This window comes from Eupeodes corollae, chromosome 3 (genome assembly GCF_945859685.1).
Source record: "Eupeodes corollae chromosome 3, idEupCoro1.1, whole genome shotgun sequence".
NCBI lineage: Eukaryota > Metazoa > Arthropoda > Insecta > Diptera > Syrphidae > Eupeodes > Eupeodes corollae.
In genome coordinates this window covers 66,270,533-66,290,651 of record NC_079149.1, presented here as the reverse complement: position 1 = coordinate 66,290,651, position 20,119 = coordinate 66,270,533, and the positions used below count along the sequence as shown (strand labels likewise).

At 33.7% G+C, this 20,119-nt stretch overlaps 1 protein-coding gene across 4 annotated transcripts in view; it reads right to left on the bottom strand.

Moving 5' to 3' along the window:
• Positions 1 to 20,119, bottom strand: part of LOC129952956 (uncharacterized) — a 107,056-nt gene that overhangs the window by 29,162 nt on the left and 57,775 nt on the right. For all 4 annotated transcript variants that reach the window (XM_056065940.1, XM_056065939.1, XM_056065941.1 and 1 more), the window contains 2 exons: positions 10,812 to 10,956; positions 270 to 459 (listed from right to left, as the gene is read on the bottom strand). In XM_056065940.1, the coding sequence (XP_055921915.1) occupies positions 270 to 459; positions 10,812 to 10,956 (335 nt within the window). The remainder of the gene's footprint in view (positions 1 to 269; positions 460 to 10,811; positions 10,957 to 20,119) is intronic.

The following is a 20,119-nucleotide window of genomic DNA, read 5'->3' as shown; positions in this document are numbered from 1 at the left end:
GTTTGAATTTCACCTGTTTAAATAAAAACATGGAGCTAATTTTTGTTCTTAGGTTTGTGTTGACTTTTCATTGTTAATAGTGTAGCTGAGTGAATTATTTTAAGTAAAACATGAGTTTGATTTTTCTATATCTCTGTATAAGTTTTAGAAATAAGGCGGGAATATATTAATCAGTAGAATAATTAGTTTCCGTACATCGTATTATCTAATGAAGATGTCTATGCAGTTAAATACATGAATATACAGGTAATGTATGCAAATGTACTTACGAATATCGAATCCTTTGGAAACGTCACCAAGGGGATGTTCACTGAAGCTATACTCATGTTCGTTAGCAACAAATCTTCGAATGCAACCCACCATCCCTTCATAAACTGGGAGCCGTTTAGCTAAACCAGTAATGTTGCCTGTTCCCCCAAGAAAAACAGGCTCCCTAAAAGTTATTCTTGAGAACAATCCCTGGAAGAAAAAAATAAACAAATTCATCAATTAATGCGCTTTTAAAAATTAATAAAGGAATACAGTGTTTTTAATATTATTTTTGCCTAAATGAATAAGTTAATTCTGAACAATATTTAAACATATATTTGTTTTGGTCAGTGTTGTCTATAGTTAAAAGTTCAATCAATTTTTAGGTCAATACAATAATATAATATAAATATAATAAAATAAAATTTATTTAAGTGCCATTTGTATTGGACAGGACATAACTTTTTTCTATAAGAAACTGGCACTCAAGGTGTTATTGATACCCTTAACATGTTTAAAGTTTAAACACAGTGCGAACTTTAGGAAAATAGGGAAAGATTAAAGGGGAGATAACGATGTACATTTGTCTTAAAGTTTTGAATATCAAAATGATACGGAAAAACAGAGCTGGGTAGGTAAAGCATTCCGCATTCTTGAAGTGCGGTTAGAAAAAGGATCTCTATACTTGACAGTACGTCCGAAATTGAGCTCAAGGTTAAGCTGATGTGCATTCCTAGAAGTATTAGTATTCCCGCTGAATTGTTTGAGGGGGGAAATGTAACTGGCTAATTCGACAGAACACTGTTTATACAATTTTCGGTAGAACAACGAAAGGCATGAAACATTCCGGCGGTGTTCGAGTAACGTAATTTTTTTGATAAAAATTCTATCGCCTATCATTTTCAAAGCTCTTTTTTGGATCCTGTCCAAAATACCTAAACTTGCTTTAGGGGCACATGCCCAAACATGAGAGTTTTATTCAAGTTTTGGGCGAATGAAGGCGTTGTAAATTACAGCCAGATCAGAAGGGGTGAACAATGTCTTGCACCGTCGGAGAAATCCTAAGCACCTAGCGGCATTTTTGGCAATATTGAATATGTGATCATTCCATAAGAAGTGATCTGTGATACAAAGTTAATTAGTTTCCTGGATGTAAATGCCACTCGTGGATAGCGGCATCAGCATTGAGTTTTTGAAGCATTAAATCAAACACGGTTTATAATTCTCCATTGGACAATGCTGTCGAGATCAACTGCCGTTAAAATTTCACATCCGAAGAAAGAGGATGTGAATCTGGAAACGAATATGAAAAGCTGAGTGTACTGTCATCCCCAAAACAATTTAATGGGTTAGAAGTTCCCCCCCCCCCCCCCCCGAAATATCAGAATATGTGCAGTAATCAAATATCCATTATTGTTAAAAAGAAAAAAAGAACAGAAATGGTACAAAGTAAATTTCTAACTCAAATTCTTAAACTATGTTAAACGAAAAATTTTAATAAATTTGCTACGGTGATAGAAATTGTGCACAAAACACAAACAAGCTAAATCAGAACAATAAATGTCTGTATTTTTTGGTAAGGAAAGAAAAATATTTGTCTTGTTATATTAGTATTTTTATTTTCCAATACTGAGGTAGAAGATGAAGGGTTTTTAACTTTTTGTATGAAGCTTAGTATTATTATCAACATAGAGATGCTGCCTTTCGCCATTATTCTTACGGCTAAAAATAAAAAATTGAAAACAGGAAATGACTTTATTGTACTTCTTTTTGAAACGATCGCACGGCCGCTTATGACACATTTAAATATCAAAACACCGAAAAATAGTTCGGTTCATTTATGTTAGCTTTAACTGTAATTAAAAAAAAAAACCACAAGAATGTTTAAAACAAAAACAAGAACAAGAATAATGAAAGTTACGTGATGTTTCCCAAATTCAATATTTGTAAACATTTGAATGCGTTTCTGCATTTAAACATATCTTAATGGAAGACACAAAACAATATATGGCATATTCATAGTCATATTTTAAACCCGAGTCTATTTGAACTCGAGTCTAAAAGAATTAGCCAGCTCTGTTTAGTTAGAAACAGGTTTAAGGCATAACACCACAATTTTGAAAAATTTCATTTAAACCTATACAAAATGGCTTGTAGAGGGGAACAAAATATATATATTGAGTTAGTTGGAGAGCCAAAATCTTTGAAACCCTTTAATCTATTTTATTTGCTTTTAGTTGAAAAATTTTGGTTGGTTTTAAGACTTGGAAGCACACAGATATTAGCAAACATTTCATTAAATTTCGATCTATAATATTTAGAAGGTCAATCATAGTGTTGACAGTTTTTTTTCTCGAATCGATACCTTTCATACAAATCGTCTTCAACTATTTCAAAGGGGTCCAATCGGGTTAAGCAGAGCTTTAGTTTTTTGTTAGTTGGTAGAATTCCAACATTCATCAAAATATCAAAATATTGATTATGCTTAAGTCATTTGACATTTTAATTTTTTATTTTAAATTTTCAAATAAAATATTTCACAACTTAATTTATTCAATCAGTTTGTTTATTTTTGACGTTAAATAGGTTTGGAAACAGCTAAAGCATAGGTTCCGTCGGGTTTAGACTCCAGATTATCATTTTAAAATGGGTTAAAATTGTCAATGAATAACATAAACTGAAATTTAATTTAGCAAAGACAAAATCAGAACTTATCAAGGAACTATGAATATGGCCCTATGTCTTCGGTCTAAAGGTTCGGAATGCTTTTAAAATCATTATTTCTAGTATTTTCATGGTGACTTTAAGAAAAACGTGTTTGACAATTTAAAAATTCAATCTAGCAATCTACGGTAAATTTGAATAGGCGAAAACAAACAAAAGAGAATTGTGATAATATTTTTTTCAGAATTCACAAATGGTCTGAGAAGAATAATTGTCTAGATGTCATACGAATTCAGCAAATTACTGGAAATTAAAAAAGATTCCGTGATTTTAACTGTAGCAAATTGTTAAGAGATAGTAAACTTGTTAAAATCGTTGTGTAATATTTAAAGACATTACACAAAAAAGAAGAAAATTATATCTTACCATGTGGTCCAACCCATCAACCTTTTGAAAACCATGCCATTTTGACGCCAAACTATATCCACTATGTCAGTATTTGAATCAAATACAAAAAAGTTAATAATTCGTCAGATATTGGTTACCATTGGTGCTCTTAAAAAATTGGACCCGACATTTTTGTATGAGCAAAATAATTGTCATTTAATGAACTTCAAAAATTATCTGTCGAGGTGTTAAAACAATTTGCAAGCATTTTCACATTTTTTTTTTTTTGGAAAAAAAATAGTTATAGAGTTTTTAAAACGTTAGCAGTTGTTAATACTATTGTTGTTCATATAACTAAATTTGCCTCATCAAATATTACGTTGTTCGTTCTCAAGATACTCCAGTCGAAAAAGCATTTTATAAGTTTTGAGCAGTATTTTAGAAAATTTTAGGCAGTATAATTTTTTATTCTCCATATATTTAAAAAAGGGTAACCCGAACGCTGTGAAATACTTTCGCAAAGACATCTCGTTTCATCCGTTTAACATTTTAGATCGGGGTAAATTCACATGCAGTATAGAATCTTCAATCGAAGATGATGATTTTGTGGCCTTTCACAGCCGTTGTACGATCTATTTTGTCATATCAACATACAACAATGGCTAGTGTCGACAACAAACTGTAATTTTTTGTAATGATAACTCGTGGAAGACGTATGGATTGCTGCCTGACCAGGTTTAGAATGTTATGTCAACCTTCGGGAAGTCATTCCTTAACAAAATTGATAAACTTTCCGAAATGAAAACTAAAGACCTGATTTAATTTCTGATCATAACGAAATGGCTCAATCTTCGCTGAAATATCATTATACAAATTCGTTATAAGTTACCCTTTCCTCAATCTTTAGATCTAACGAGTTTATGGCAAGGGCTGCTTTCTTACTGCCAGCTACCTAGCCATGGATATAAATGTCCAGCAGAATTTGTTTGACTAAAATATTTTTATTACGGATTTAACCCACAACGCACCATTTGAACTTAAATATTAAAAGTGTTTTTTGTTGTGTGTATATGATACACTTAAACGAAGAACACAGCAGAATTGCTAAAACGATAAAACTTATATTTTTTGTTTTGTTGTTTAAAACTCGAGAACTTAAATAAATAAAATGTACGTTTATGATATACACTTGCACATACATACATCTATTCTATACCAACGAGTATATATCGTCAAATCTATACACATTCAAATTGTAATCACATTCTCTATAAAAACTGGCACTGATGGTTATCAAGCACAAAAGGGGCATATTGCTGAATGATGGATTCGTTTTACGAATTTACCACTTAAAATAACCTTGGCAAAATAAAAGAGAGCTTTATACATCTAATACATCATATCTATCACTTTAATATTTCCCGGTCAAAGGAAAGTACATCCACTTAAGGTTGTATTCTATCACAAAAATGTTTTGTGCTTTGACAACCATTTCCAAATCTTTTACTCTTGAAAAAATAGTCTAAAAAAATCAAGGTATATTGTGGGGGACATGATATAGTCAATTCCCCATTCCTACCTAGCAAAATATAATGTTATTCCTCTCACCTACAGTAGAAGGATCTACTTTTGAAACAATGTTAAAATGAACTTTTATATTTAGCTGTGTATGTGTGTCATACTTTTAGATACAGATGGTATTTCTAGGATGGCTGATGATGTAAATGTTACTTGAATGTACTAGACATATATAGTGATGGTAGCTTTATTTTTGTTAACTTTTTGAATTCTTTTCAATTTCGAGGGCAAGATAGCATAATACCTGTCATGCTTAGAAAAGCAGTAGAGTTCAGGCAAGAGCTATTTTCTTCCAACAATATTATGTGCATACGAACTGTACATATGTATATAAGCACATGTACTCTAGTATACTTCAAATTAAATTAATGATAATCCAATTAGTAAATAAAGTAATTGCTTACTTGGTTGTCAGCACAAAGCCATTGGTGAATGGTGAATTAATGAATAACTTGCCTTTTAATGGAAAAGAAAAAGTTGGAGACTTCAAGCTATTTTTCAAAAGAAAACCAATTGTTTCATTTGATTTTCTGCTTGCTATTTTTTGAGTAAAATGAAAAAAAAACTGATTGATTCCATTATTTCGAAAAGTAGTTTGAAAGAGATTGAAGTTTACATAAATGATGGTTACTTTTTTTAAATTTATTTATACTAAGAAGATTTGTTTTCAAAAGTGGAGTCGGAAGTGAAGAGAACTTTCAAAATTACATAGTTTATGAAATATTGTACCTAAATTGTTCATTTAAATTTCTTACCATAATAATATTCTAGAATTTGATTGTACCTAATGATTTTTTTAAAAGTCTCAATTGTTCCCTTTTCTTTACTCAATGAACCTATTGACCATACAAATCTATTTATTGAATTTAAATTGCATACGTATTTACCAAACGAATCAAAACAATGATCTAGTTTCTTTGACTTGTAAACGGCAAACTTCATTGAACTTAATATTTTTCTTGAAAATTTTAATTGGTATATAATTCTGTTAATCTGAACCTTGAATAAAAGCATTCGTGTTTCGTGTCTATTACTTATGACAGTTTTAGTTGACTCATTCCATTTACAAGAATATCCTAATATATTCAACCAAAGTTAATTCTTAAACGTAAATCTTCAAATAAATTTACTACGCCACTTTTAGCAAATTGCGCAAAGACTTTTGGTCTCCATAAATTCCTTTACATGTTTTAATGTTTATTGAGACTGCCATTAATTTAAATACTCATTCCTTGTGGACATTCCATAAATTTGAAAAAAAAAAATAAGTCGTGCTATTCAAAGCAAATGACATTTGGGGACACTGAGGCATCAGATGATCAGACACATCATCAATACCTTGTCTATTTGCTGACAATTTTCAATTCGTTTATTCAACTGCTAGAAATAACAGTTATAACATGTTCTTTCGTAGCATTCAAAAGTTATCTGCCATCCCTAAATAGTTTGAGAGTATGGTAAAAATAGCACAACAGAACAGAACAGCTTTGTTTCTGGTAGTTCTGCAACAACTAATTCAGCTTTTTTCTCAAATTATGTGTTACTTTCGGTTGGAGGTAAAAATCAAGGAGATGCGATTTATACTGATATCAGTAAAGCTTTTGATTCGATGGATCATTCCACTTTTTTTTATAATAAGCGCACACTCAAGGGAATATTACTACTCTTACTATGCAGAAACACAGTGTGAGGACTAGGAAGAAAAGGGAGGGTTTGAAAGGAGATGTCGGTGCACATTGGTTTTGAATTCCTCAATATTGCAATGACTTGGAAAAACAGAGTGTGGTAAGGCATTCCACATTCGCATAGTATGGCTTAGGACCGAATCTCAGTACTTGACGGTACGACTGAAGTTGGGCTCGAGGGTATACTGATGAGCATTCCTAGAAGCGCGAGTATTACGGTTGAACTATTTAAGTAGAGGAATGCAGCTGGCTATTTCTCTAGAGCATAAACCGTTAACGGTAAAAGAGGGTGAAACTTTACGAAGATGTTCGAGCGACGTATAAATGATCCTTTGATGGTATTATCACCAATCAATCTAAATGCTCTACGTTTAATACTGTCCAAGAGGCTTAATTAATTTGCAGGAGCACCAGCCCAGATATGGGAGATATACTCAAGCTTTGGACGTATATAAGTCTCGTTGATAACAGCAAGATCAGAGGGGGAGAAAAATTTCTTGCATCGCCTTAGAAAACCCAAACTGTGATCGTTCGACAAGAGGTGGTTGGTGACACACATACCGAGAATATCGATATCGGCATGGGGGTATATATCGCTTTAACGATACAAGACAGCATTGGGTTTTAGAAGCATTAAATTCCACGCGGTTGTTTAATCCCCATTGAACAATGCTGTTAAGACCGAAATTTAATGAAATGAATATGAAAACGAATATGAAAAGGTAAGAGTACTATCGTCAGCGAAACAAGTTGCAGACAGGAGATCATTGATAAAAATGAGAAAGTGTGCTGGATATAGAACAGAGACCTGGGGCACACCAGCATTTATTTTAAGGTTTTTAGACTTAAATTTATCCAATACTACTTGTATTGAACGATCCGAAAGCTTATAACTAATCCAATGAAGCGAGACTCATGAAATCCGAAAGCACGCCTTTTCGATAATAGGGCTTGATGCCAAACCCTATTAAATGCTTTTGAAATATACAGTGCTTATTGCACTTTCTCCAAAACGATTTAAAGATTTGCTGCACTATTCGGTGAGATGAACCATGAGGTCACCAGTGGACCTATTGCTCCGAAAGCCGTATTGACGGTCATTAAGAGCTTTTTTAAGCTTTCGATCTTCAAGATATAACTTCAGCTGATACTTAATCAATATTTCCATGATCTTGGAAAGAAGGGACGTGAGTGCAATCGGTCGGTAATTAGAGGGTCAAGGAGGTTCGCCTATTTTGGAAATGGGCTGGACAAATGCAGTTTTCCATCCGCTTGGAATGAGACCTGAGGAGTAGGATAGATGAAAAAGATTACGCAGTGGTTTTGCCAGCGAAAAACACCTCTTCACAACAATAGCATGGATATCGTCCGGACCAGCCGATTTATGAATGTTGAGAAAAAAGATAGGATCCATAGAATCGCTGACTCGCTCAAGTACAGGCGGAGTCATAACACTCACTGGCAGCGTTGAATTAGCGTCGAAGTGCCTAGCAAAGAGATTAGCTTTCTTTAAAGAGCTAACAAACCGAACCGCGACCGAGGAAGCGGAAGAATTTCTCATGTTTTTTTCAAATGGCCTAAAATTTGTACTGCATTTGGGGCATTGCAGTATTTTTTGGTCACGTATAAATTTGGTCAATCGATACTAGCTTTAAGGTAACGGATAACAAATTCAAACTGTATGGATTCAATTCTACTCTTCTTGATTGGTTCTCATCTTATCTAATGGGAATGGGAAGATTTCGAAAAGTTATAATAAATAAGACCTTTTCAAGATGTAAAAGGTAATTCAATGAAGTTTGTCAATCTATGGACATGTTTTAAGGCCAATTTAATCTTATTGTTTTAATATTATATTGTAATAATTTAATTTATAAGATCAAATCAGTTAGTTTTAAGCCTTAAGGTACATATATTAATAAATAACACATTTCGGAAATTCAATGATACAAAATGCCTGATAATTTTCTGCAGCAGCAAAATCTTATTATTGGGATTGTAAAATATTGTTTTTTTTACAATGCGTCAAATCATTATACAATAAACATTTTGACATTTCAATGACCTACATATATGTATATCAATAGATCCAAGAAAAATGTCTGTTCTTTAAAGTGAAAATACGTTCAGAAATCTTTTTTCGTCAATCAATTCTCTAGAATCAAATAATAAGTTAACTCTGGAACAATTGTATACAAAGATTAAAAAACGTTTTTGGTGTCTGTCATAGTTTTTAAAAAACTGAATTGACAGTTTTTTCTTTCAAAAATAAAGAAGAAACCAAGAAAAACCACTACTGCTACTATATCACTACTACTGGAAAATCTTGAGAACAAATGACCATATTGACTAATTTGATCTTATAAATATTATTTTTGGCAAGAAAAATATATTGGATATTTGTATACATATAAATTAAATCAACCTCCAAATACAGCTTTAACTTCAATTAATTTTAGGCTTATTGCAAAAAAGATTAATATTTCAAAGGGCATTAATATGCAGTTATCAGTATTAATCACATCCCAGCCGCTTATTGTTTGTTGCGTTTGTTTGACATGTGTTGTACTTATTGATAAGTTAAATAATTAGTGTTTTATTATAAACCCTTAGTCAATAAAATACAATTTTATCTTCTTTACAAAACCACAAAAAATAATTTGGTTTTAAATATTTTGTAGATAGATTTATAAACTGATTTTATACTGACAAACAAATCATTTTAGTTTCGTTTCAAATAACTTTGAAATAACATAAAATTATATTTTAAAACTACGATTTGTTACATCAAATCTTTGTTTTTTAACCGTTGTTACCATTTTGACAATAAATCAAAGCAATAACGCGAATATTTCGATTGTCCCGTAAAATATTTAACTATAACTTAACACGTTATGAATTATGATGAACATTTTGATTTTAAATAAGAGTTAAAATTTTCGTGGAATATAGTTTATGAAAAATGCTGGAATTAAATCCCAATTAACTAGCATAAAACAAGAAGAAGATATAACTATAGATGATTGCATAAAGCAATACGCTGCAAGTTGTTTTAAGGAAAGGAAACATAGTGTTCATTGCGTCTGCTTGATTTAACGACAAACAATTTTAATTGGCTTTGCTATTTCACCATCAGTAATTACCAAGTGAAAAAAAGCTGAAAATTCTTTTTTTAAACATGCAATTTATATTTTCATATATATTCGTATAAAGGCGGTGAGATAATACGAAATTGCTATCGATTTTATAGCCATACCATATTTTATACCATCTGATAAAAAAATATAACGAACACCAAAGTATGGCCTCACAATACGTTCATACCTTTGTAGAAAGAACTTTAATTTATATTCAACCAAAGTTATTCTCTGTTTACTGGGGCTTATACACATTTTTCTTGTTTATATAAACAAAGTACATAATTATAACACGCAGTTTTTTTTTTATTTCGTCCGAAAAAAATTAAATGTTAAGAAATCAAACTTATCACATTATCTTTATATGAAATGACAGAATAACTTCTGTTGAAATACCCTTAATGATATCATTTAGATATTCTGAGCCTATACAACATACTGTATGTACATATTGAACTCAAAGGTACAACTTAAATATTAATTATTAAAACTGTGGGTGGTTAAAGGTTAAATACAGAAAATAAAGTTTTGAAAAAGATACATTTTTCCTTGAAAATCAAAATGTCTATTAGGGAACTTAAATATATTTCTGATGTCAAACTTATCGTTACTATGCAACACCACAGTTATTCAAATGGAATAAACATTACACAATATAGAGTCAGTGTAGTTTATCCACTCAATTACCCCAAGGTGTCCCTTTAATAATTCAGATAGTAAAGTAAGTACTAAGTAGCATTAAATACATCTACAAAGGCTTAAATATATAAAGTATTGATTTTTATTACCTTTCATGTGTTGGCAATGTCTGATACGTGTGGCGTTGCTATTAGCAGCTTTCTATTCACACAGTTTGTTTGTTTTATAAACCAATTATTTATGTTAAAGCTATCAATTACATATAGTACGAGTAAATAAGTAAGAAAATAATAACTAAACATTTTCAAAATTGTTTTTATCAAGAGCACCTTCCCTCCATAGTTTTACAAGTTTTCTTTTTTATTATTTGGATAGATATACGTGTATGTTTAATAAAGGTGTATATTATGAAATAAATTAAGTGTGCATAGATGTAGACAGAATAAGGGTAATTTAATTTTATTTAAATTACCTTTGATCGTCCTTGTACACGTGAGCCATGGTTTAATAACAACCAAGCATCCCATCGGTGTCTGTATATTGTGACCGAATTCCATTGATTAAGTTGAACCATTTCTACGGAACGAACGCTGCCAACACCAGAACCACAGTCAAACCTTAAATTTGAAGAAAGTAACGATTATATGGATTATATTAAAATAACTTGTAGATGTAGGTTATGTTAACTAAAGATGACTTTGTTGATATTTTGTTATGTCTTTTTATTAAATAATAACGAACCATTTTAATAAATTTTAAACCGGTGGTGACCCTTAAACTCTGTTTTTTTTTCAAATACTAAAATCAGTTCTACAACATTTTGTTGTAAGTCTAAATCAACGGTTTTAAGACTAATAGTAAAACTAAATACAAATATTTATTCACAAAATCACTTTTATAGTTATAGACACGACTTGGTTATATAATTCATCTCTCATTGAAATCGATCCGGAAAAATGTTTGAATCGATATTTGACGGTGTTTCAAAGTAAATTATATACTGATGGATCGGAAATCACCCACAGAATTTTTTTTTTGATGAAAAAAAGTGCTATTGCGCGTTTGTTTTTCTCTAAAAATATATTTTTCTATTTTCCGGAACAGCTGATACTTTTGTATTCAAAAGTGAAATAAATCGTTCCACTGATTCGAGTTTTAGTTTCACGCAATTCCAATGACAGATTTCTGCCCGTAAAAGTTTTTCGATGGATTTCAATCAGCAAATTTGTGTCAACACAAATTTCAAGACGGTTTTTTCTAATATTATTTTCTTAATTTAATTGAACATATTTTAAGTTATAAAATCTTCCATTTAATATTAGAACCGTTTTCACTTACAAATTTGTACTCCGGGAATCACGGACTTCCGATATAAATATGGGATGCCTGAGGCATGGCAGATCGGGTAGTTCGTGATTTCCTAAAACTTGATTTAGGCCAGCAATGCAACTTTCTTGCCATGTAGAAGTTCTTGCTTTATCTCCTCGTGGTGGCCCCCCGGCAATGATTTGTGTATCCCAATTTACATATGTTAGCAAAATTTTGCAAGGGCGAAGTGTCCTGACTCTTCAGGATAAATTATGGATATTAGCACTCTTCTTAACTGAACATCATCCCGCTACAGAAACCGAAATAACGCCTCGGATAATTAATGATAACTCGTTGACGACTTTTGGCAATTATACCCGGACAAAGATTGGTTTCTGGAATGTGAGGACGCTTCTGGACGAAGGAAGTGAAGGTCCGCACAATGCCACATTCCTCCAATTAGAGAGAGAATTTATGTGGTACATGATAGATATCTTAGGGTTAAGCGAAGTACAATGGTTGGAATCGCGCAAATACAAGTCACCGACACGTAACACTGTACTGCTCTACTCTGGTCATGATCCCGAAAACGCTCGAGAAGTTGGATAGTAGGGTTATTCCTTACAAAAACGGCAACCAGGTGCCTTATTTCATGGAAGCCCCTTGGGGAAAGGCTTATCGAAGCTAGGTTTCAGAGTAGAGTACGATACGTCACTATTATACAGTGTTACACACCGACGGAGCTCGCATCTGATAAAGAGAAAAAATGCGAAAAAAGGCGCATCCTATAGCCAATTATAGGATGCGCCTACAACGCCTATGGGAGACCTCAATGCTAAGGTTGGCAGTAAGGCATGTGATGGGTGCTCACGGAGTCTGCAATTACAATGATAATGGTGAGAGGTTCATAATCTACTGACTCTGCAACGCCAATAGCCTTGTAATTGGTTGCACTATGTTTGAGCACAAACTCTGTAATAAAATTAAGGCGGAGCAAAATCGCATCGTCACCTCCAAGTGGTGCCCGCTGGATAACCGTAAGGTGAACTAACGACGAGCGTTGGATCTATTGAACCCAAGAGCTGAGACACCTGAGCTACCTTCTCAGGAATTAGGAGCAAAAGATAAGATAATCGCTCTGAAGAACCAGTTCTGCAAGAAACCTAAATAGAAGAGGTAACTGAGCTATTTATGGAACTAAACAAAAGTTACAAAAATAAAAACAAATATGGCAATGAGTAAAACAAATAGATATAATACCCCAGGTGGCAATCCAGATAAACTGGTAAATCCACTCTCTTCGGAGATCGGTCCTATGGATTCTGGGGAGGACCAATTATTGCTTCTAGGAAATAGACGGAGTTCAAAAACACTAAGAACTCCACCTAAAATATCACCAAGGGTTACTCCATCGAAACCCCCAACGCAAAAATCAAATGACATAGAAGTCATTAACGAAAAAGGAACCATCCATGAAAAGATCGAAACAAAAGATCAGCAGTGTTTCACAAAAAACAACGAGATCCACCAAGTTGAATCCGAAAATTATTTCGATAAATGGCAAATAGAAATCTTAGCCAGAAAACAACTTGAAGCCCTTGTTGAAAGTCTTCAGCAACAAGTGAAGAGACTCGAAGAAAAAGTCAGCTTGCTCGATAAAAAGTCCGTGAAAGACAATATATCAAGTCAAAAGTCACCAGTAGTGAAAAGCCCACAAAAAACTGCTAATGAGTTTCATACTGATGAGGAAGAGCTCCTCCTTGAAACTGAAGGAAAAGGAAATAAACGTAAGTCAAAGAAACGAAAAGCAGAGAGTAGCCCAGAGGCTGTTATAAAATGTCAGCAAACAGGTTCAAAATCAGATACTGCTACAAAAATGAGAGCATCCAATAAAGAAATAAGAGATTTACCCCAAAATAAGTCTCACGTTAAAGGTACCAGGCAAACTGCCCCACCCCCAATTATGATCTCCGGATTGGCAATGTTTGGCGAGCTAAAGAGCATAGTAGAAAAATGCACGAATAAGGCATGTAAATATACATCATACAATAAAGACAATTGGAAAGTCATTGTTGAAGACGCCGATGCGTATAGATCTGTCACTGAAGAATTGAACAAAAAGAAAATTCAGTGGCACTCGTACGAAAATAAAGCTACAAGATCGATAAAAGTAGTAGCAAGAGGCCTTCACTCTTCATGTGTTGCCAAAGAAATTGTCGAAGACCTTATACAAAAAGGCTTTCAAGCTCTCGATGCCAATAACCTTATTAAAAATGAGATAGTAAAAGACTCCACTGGGGCATCAACGACAAAAAAGAGATCTCTACCTTTATTTATGCTCACGTTTGAAAATAAAGAAAGTCTCGATAAGATTTACAGTATTAAATCAATTATGGGCATAGTTGTCAAAATTGAACCACTGCGAAAGTCGAAAAGTGTTCCACAATGTAAGCGCTGTCAAGCCTTTGGGCATACACAAAAATACTGCAATCGCGAGTTCGCTTGTGTTAAATGTGAAGGCAGACATGCAACCAAAAACTGTCCCATGGGCAGAGAACAGAAAGCGAAATGTGTTAATTGTCAAGGCAATCATCCTGCAAGTTACAGAGGATGTCCAGTAGCAAAAAAGTTCCAAGACACAAAAAGAAAAAACAAAACTGGGAACAAGTTTAGAAACTCAACCAACACAAAACCAGTAGTTGAAAGCAAAAAAGTAACGGTCGATAACATTACTAAAAATCAACCGGGAAAAGCAATTGCACTAAGCAAAAGTGATGAAAATAAATCCTATTCCCAGATTGTAAAAAATGTGCGGAAGAATGAGGAAACTTCTATAAAAGAAATGCTGGAACTCATCCTGAAAAGGATTGACCAACAAGATTTAAACATAAAACAGCTAAGCGAAGAAGTCGCTCTTAAAAAACAATGATGGACAGAACACTCAAAATCGCAACATGGAATGCAAACGGTCTCTTACAGCATGTATCAGAACTAAACATCTTTTTAGACATAGAGCATATAGACATTTGTTTGGTGTCCGAAACCCACCTCGCTATTGAACAAAATCTTGATAATAAATTACCAAACTATACATGTTATCACGCTCCGCACCCAGCTGACAAAGCTAGGGGAGGATCAGCAATACTTATAAAAAAGTGCTTAACACACTTTGAAGAACCAAAGTTTACTAAAGAAAACATGCAAGTAACAACAATTAGTATTGGTATAAAAAAGAAAGAATTCAAAATAGCAGCTATATACTGCCCTCCGAGGCGCTCTCCAACTGAAGAAGACTATGCAGAACTCCTACATTTGTTAGGACATAACTTCCTTGTTGGTGGCGACTTCAATGCTAAACACACCCAATGGGGATCTAGGCTCATAACAACAAAAGGTAAACGGCTATACCAAGCAGGCCGAAAATACAACTGCGAATTTTATTCTTCTGGTTCGCCAACATATTGGCCATCTGATACTAACAAAATACCAGACCTTATAGACTTTTTCGTAGTTAAAGGTATTAAACGAAATCATATAAGTGTCGAAGGTAATTATGATTTATCATCAGATCATACTCCAGTAATTTTATCACTGAGCGAAACAGAAATAATAGAAAAAAGTAATCCCAAGCTCGTGAATAACAGAACAAACTGGAACGAATTCAGAGACAAACTTGAAAATTTTATAAACCTAAGATCCCCTATGCAAACAATTGAACAAATTGATCATGAAGTAGAACAATTTATTGCTGATGTGCAGCAGGCTGCAGAAGAAAGTACTCCAACTATTTCGAATGCGAGAGAAAAAGAAATAAAATATCCTATCGAAATAAAGGAGTTGATATTGGAAAAAAGAAGAGCTAGAAGAAAATGGCAATCCACGAGATTCCCAGATGATAAGGTAGTTTTTAACCGTCTTAACAACGAATTAAAAAAAAGAATCTGTGAGTTTAAAAATGATTCACTAAGTAGATTCCTGAAAAGTCTGACGACGGATGCTTCTACAGAATACTCCTTATGGAAAGCAACTAAGCGTCTAAAAAGACCTCAGACACAAAACCCGCCGATAAAATCTCAAGATGGTAAATGGATCGGAAACCCGAAACAAAAGGCTGATCTCTTTGCTGAACATCTCGCGAATGTTTTCAAGCCATTCCCAGCAAGCACAGCTACAGATCCCTTACAGTTTGTTGACAGAAACGACGAATGTGAAATACCTTTTGTCACGCTCAAAGAAGTAAGAAGCATGTGTCAACATAAGCTGTCAAACAAAAAATCACCAGGGTACGATCTTATAACTGCTCAGGTTCTGAAAGAAATGCCTCTTATAGCCTTCAAGAAACTCCAATTTATAATAAACGCATGCCTTAAACTAAGATATGTGCCACATCATTGGAAAATTGCGGAAGTCATTGTTATACCTAAACAAGGTAAGCCACCAACAGAAGTTACATCTTACAGACCAATATCGCTTATACCAATCATGGCAAAAGTTTTTGAAAAACTGCTACTTAAAAGGCTTAACAAAATAATTGAAGAAAGAAGACTAATTCCGAGCCATCAGTTTGGATTTAGAAATAAACATTCCACGATAGACCAAGTGCATCGAATTACGGATGTTGTGGAAAAGGCACTTGAAGAAAAACAAGTATGCTCGTCTGTATTCTTAGATGTTGCTCAAGCTTTTGACAAGGTTTGGCACTTGGGACTTGAGTACAAACTGCATAGGGACTTCCCCAGGCAGTACTACGAAATACTGAAATCCTATATTACGAACCGACTCTTTAGAGTACGGTACGACCAAAATTACTCGGAACTTAAGAAAATTGAAGCCGGTGTACCACAAGGAAGTGTCCTAGGACCAACCCTGTATCTGTTATATACAAGGGATATTCCAGTGGACATCAACGCTATCATGGCCACCTTTGCTGATGATACTGCAATATTGGTGCCAGATAAATCCGTTACGAAGGCTACACAAAAATTGCAAAATGCAGTCGATAAAGTTAGTGATTGGACGCACAAATGGCGTATCAAATTAAACGAAACAAAATCGACGCATATAAACTTTACAAACAAAAACATAAACAATGTTCCAATTTTTATAAACAGTACAGAAGTACCTTACTCCAATACCGCCAAATACCTTGGAATGAATTTGGATGCAAAGCTTAAATGGAAAGAACACATCAAAAAGAAAAGAGAAGAACTAAACTTGAAGTACAGAAAAATGTACTGGTTAATAGGAAAGAACTCTGACCTATCTATCCAGAACAAACTAATGTTATATAAGCAAGTATTGAAACCCGTTTGGACATATGGCATCCAACTATGGGGCTGTACAAAGAAAACAAATGCTGAACCCATCCAAAAATTCCAAAGCAAGGTCCTTCGTGGAATAATAAATGCCCCTTGGTATATAAGAAATAGCGATCTACATCGTGACCTTCAAATTGAAATGGTTACAGAAGTGGTTAAGAAACACGCTGTATCACACAATAAGCGGCTGCAAAGTCATACTAACTCTGAAATGGAGACCGTATTAAATGTACGAGACAATGTTCGGAGATTAAGAAGAACCAAGCCTCATGAGCTGATGGGCTAAAAGCTACGGGAAAGTGTTATAACCTTAAACTTCCCCCAATGCGATTTTAAAAATTAAGAAATAAAAATCATTTGTCGATCTTTCATAGATTGGTCCTGATTCACCGGTGGTTTTAGTGCGGTAAGAGTCCCACACTACTCGGTACCGATTCTTACCGAGTGTCTTTTGAAGATTTCCATCGGATATAAAAAAAAAAAAAAAAAAAAAAAAAAAAAAAAAAATTAGCTGGGTGTCGACGGACTACCAACCGAATTGACCACTTCTCGATTAGTCGACGCTTTAGAAGCAGTCTCGTGGATGTACAAAACAGAAGAGGCGGTTACTTGCCCGTGACCACCACTTAATGATAGCTACCCTAATATTGCGTACAGCTACAGTTCGGAGATCCAAAGGAATAACACGAGCTTCCAAATACAACGTCGCCAGACTAAAGATTCCCACGACCCGTCAACAATTTAGGGACCACCTGTCTCACGGAATGAGAACAATGAGCAGCACAGTACATGATACCATCGAACACCATTGGAATGCTGTGAAAAATGTTTTCATTTCAGGTGTTGACAGAATAGTCCGTCGGAAAGAAGAAAGTAACAACACTTGGCTTTCAGAAGAATCTTGGACAAGGATCAACGAACGCAAACAGTTAAGGGCTCGAATAACTGCTGCACAAGAGGAAGAACAAATCAAGCTGGAGTGCTCGTATCACATGAAAAAGATAGAGCTTCACCGCAGTGTGCGCCGCGACAAGCGTAACCACATCATGGCATTGGCGAAAGAAGCAGAAGATGCTGCAAACAGGTGCGACAACAGGACCGTTTATAGAATAACCAAAGAGCTGACCGGTACACACAGCTCAAAGCAACACCTAATAAGTTCGGTGGATGAGCAAGTCAGAAGGTGGAAATAACACTTTTCCTCGGTTTTAAACCGAGTTTTTGCAAAAACCGTGCAGCCGATACCTTCTGAAAAAACTAATCCCCGAATCCGTACCGGACCTCCCAGTAAAGATGATTATATTTTTGTAAGAATAAAGATTGAAGTGAAGAATTCGGTTTCACTTAATTTATAAAGTATTCATTTATTCTTTACTAAAAAAACACTTTCTCCATCCTTAGGTTATTTTTAAATTGAAAAGGCGAATTTAAAGTGGGTGTTTTTTTTAAATATCATTAAAACATCTTCTGCTCCAAAATCGTTATGGTGCGTGATAAATACAGAAAAGTTAAGTGACGTGACCTTTCAACAAATATTTATTTTGGATCATTATTATGGGACACCCTGCTTATTTTTATACATTTTCAAGGCAATTTTTGTATACAACTGGTGTTTTTTTCTAGACGTATGGTTTTCAATATGGCAATACTTTTCTTACAATTGGTCGTTTTTACAGCTGTCACTAGGTTTATGCTCAATTTGGTTTGTCATTTTATAACAAATAGACTTACTCCTGAAAAATGTTTGTAAATTTTTCAAATTTATTTACAAAATAATGGTTCTGTTAACTCGACCAATATTCGGTCAACCTGTGACGTGCTATTTATTACCGCTGGACTATTTTTTTTCGCTTGGAAGAGGCACGCTATTGTTGACATACGGTTTTACTTTCAATTCCTGAAAAAAGTGGTCAAATATTGGGCTTGAATATATTCGAGCCAGCTACTTGCCCGAAATTATTTTTAAAACATACATAACAGTGAACCATTATCTTTATAACAAAGCTTAATTCTGGGCCATATCATTAAATTATATGCGTTCTATTTCTTCTTGAAAACAGCACGTCTAAAAAAAACACACTTTACACGCGTATCGTCTAAAAAGTCTCCCAAGAGCAGTAGTTTAGTGTTTTTTTTTTTTAAAGTGCTAGGTGTAAATGTAAAAACCAAAGTAGTAACATTGCAAAAAATTAAATTTCCATCACCTTCAACTTTTTACCAAATTTTAAAAATAATTTGATGTAGCTTTTACATTATTAATATGAATAGTGCAAGCCCACTAAGATTGGTTCAATAGTTTATTCCAAAAACAAAGTTTATTCAAACTGTACGAAAACCAAAAGATATTTTTATTTCAACTGAACCAAACCCAGCGCTGCCCGCCATAATATTTCCTTTGATCACTATAAATTAATAGTTTTAAAATTAAATTAATAATTTTAATATAAAATGTATGTGTCTTAATATAAAGGGCACATGTGATTTTCAAAATTCTTATTTTTAATATACATATTGTTATGTATATACTTATCTCAGATTCAACAAAAATAAAGCTGCTGTAGAGAGACTTTTTGGACTATGTGTAAGTAAATTTATGGCCTTACGACAATTTGTTTGAAATTTAATTTAAATAGAATCGGCTATCTTAATTCTGAAATCACCAAAATTTACTTTTTGAGTAACATCACTTGAGGGAAAGGCGGCAATTTTGAAGTCTTTCAAGCGGATGTGGTTCAGATTTCTGTTGTGGTTTAAAAAAATAATAACTATACTTTCGGTGACGATTGACAACGGTTTTGCAACCATTTGCCTTTTTGAATCATAAGTGGTCGTAACCATAAAATTTACATCGCCTTGTATTCTTAATACTTTAAAAATAAGATTACAGCCATTTTAAACTAATATCAGTAAACTATTAAGAAACTACTAAGTAGCCTTTGGATACCCTATCGATTTATTTCGTAAAACAGATTGTAAGACGTATTTCCATATTTATTTATATGTATAAGTTCTAATTTGTTCGTAAATATCTTTGCATTGGGAATTTTGTTGTCAACAAGAGTTCAAAATTTCAAACAAAAAAAACTTCAACAGGTTCTGAGTTCGGTATTTTAAAGTGCTGCCTCAGCACTTTATCACGACATATTTAGATGGA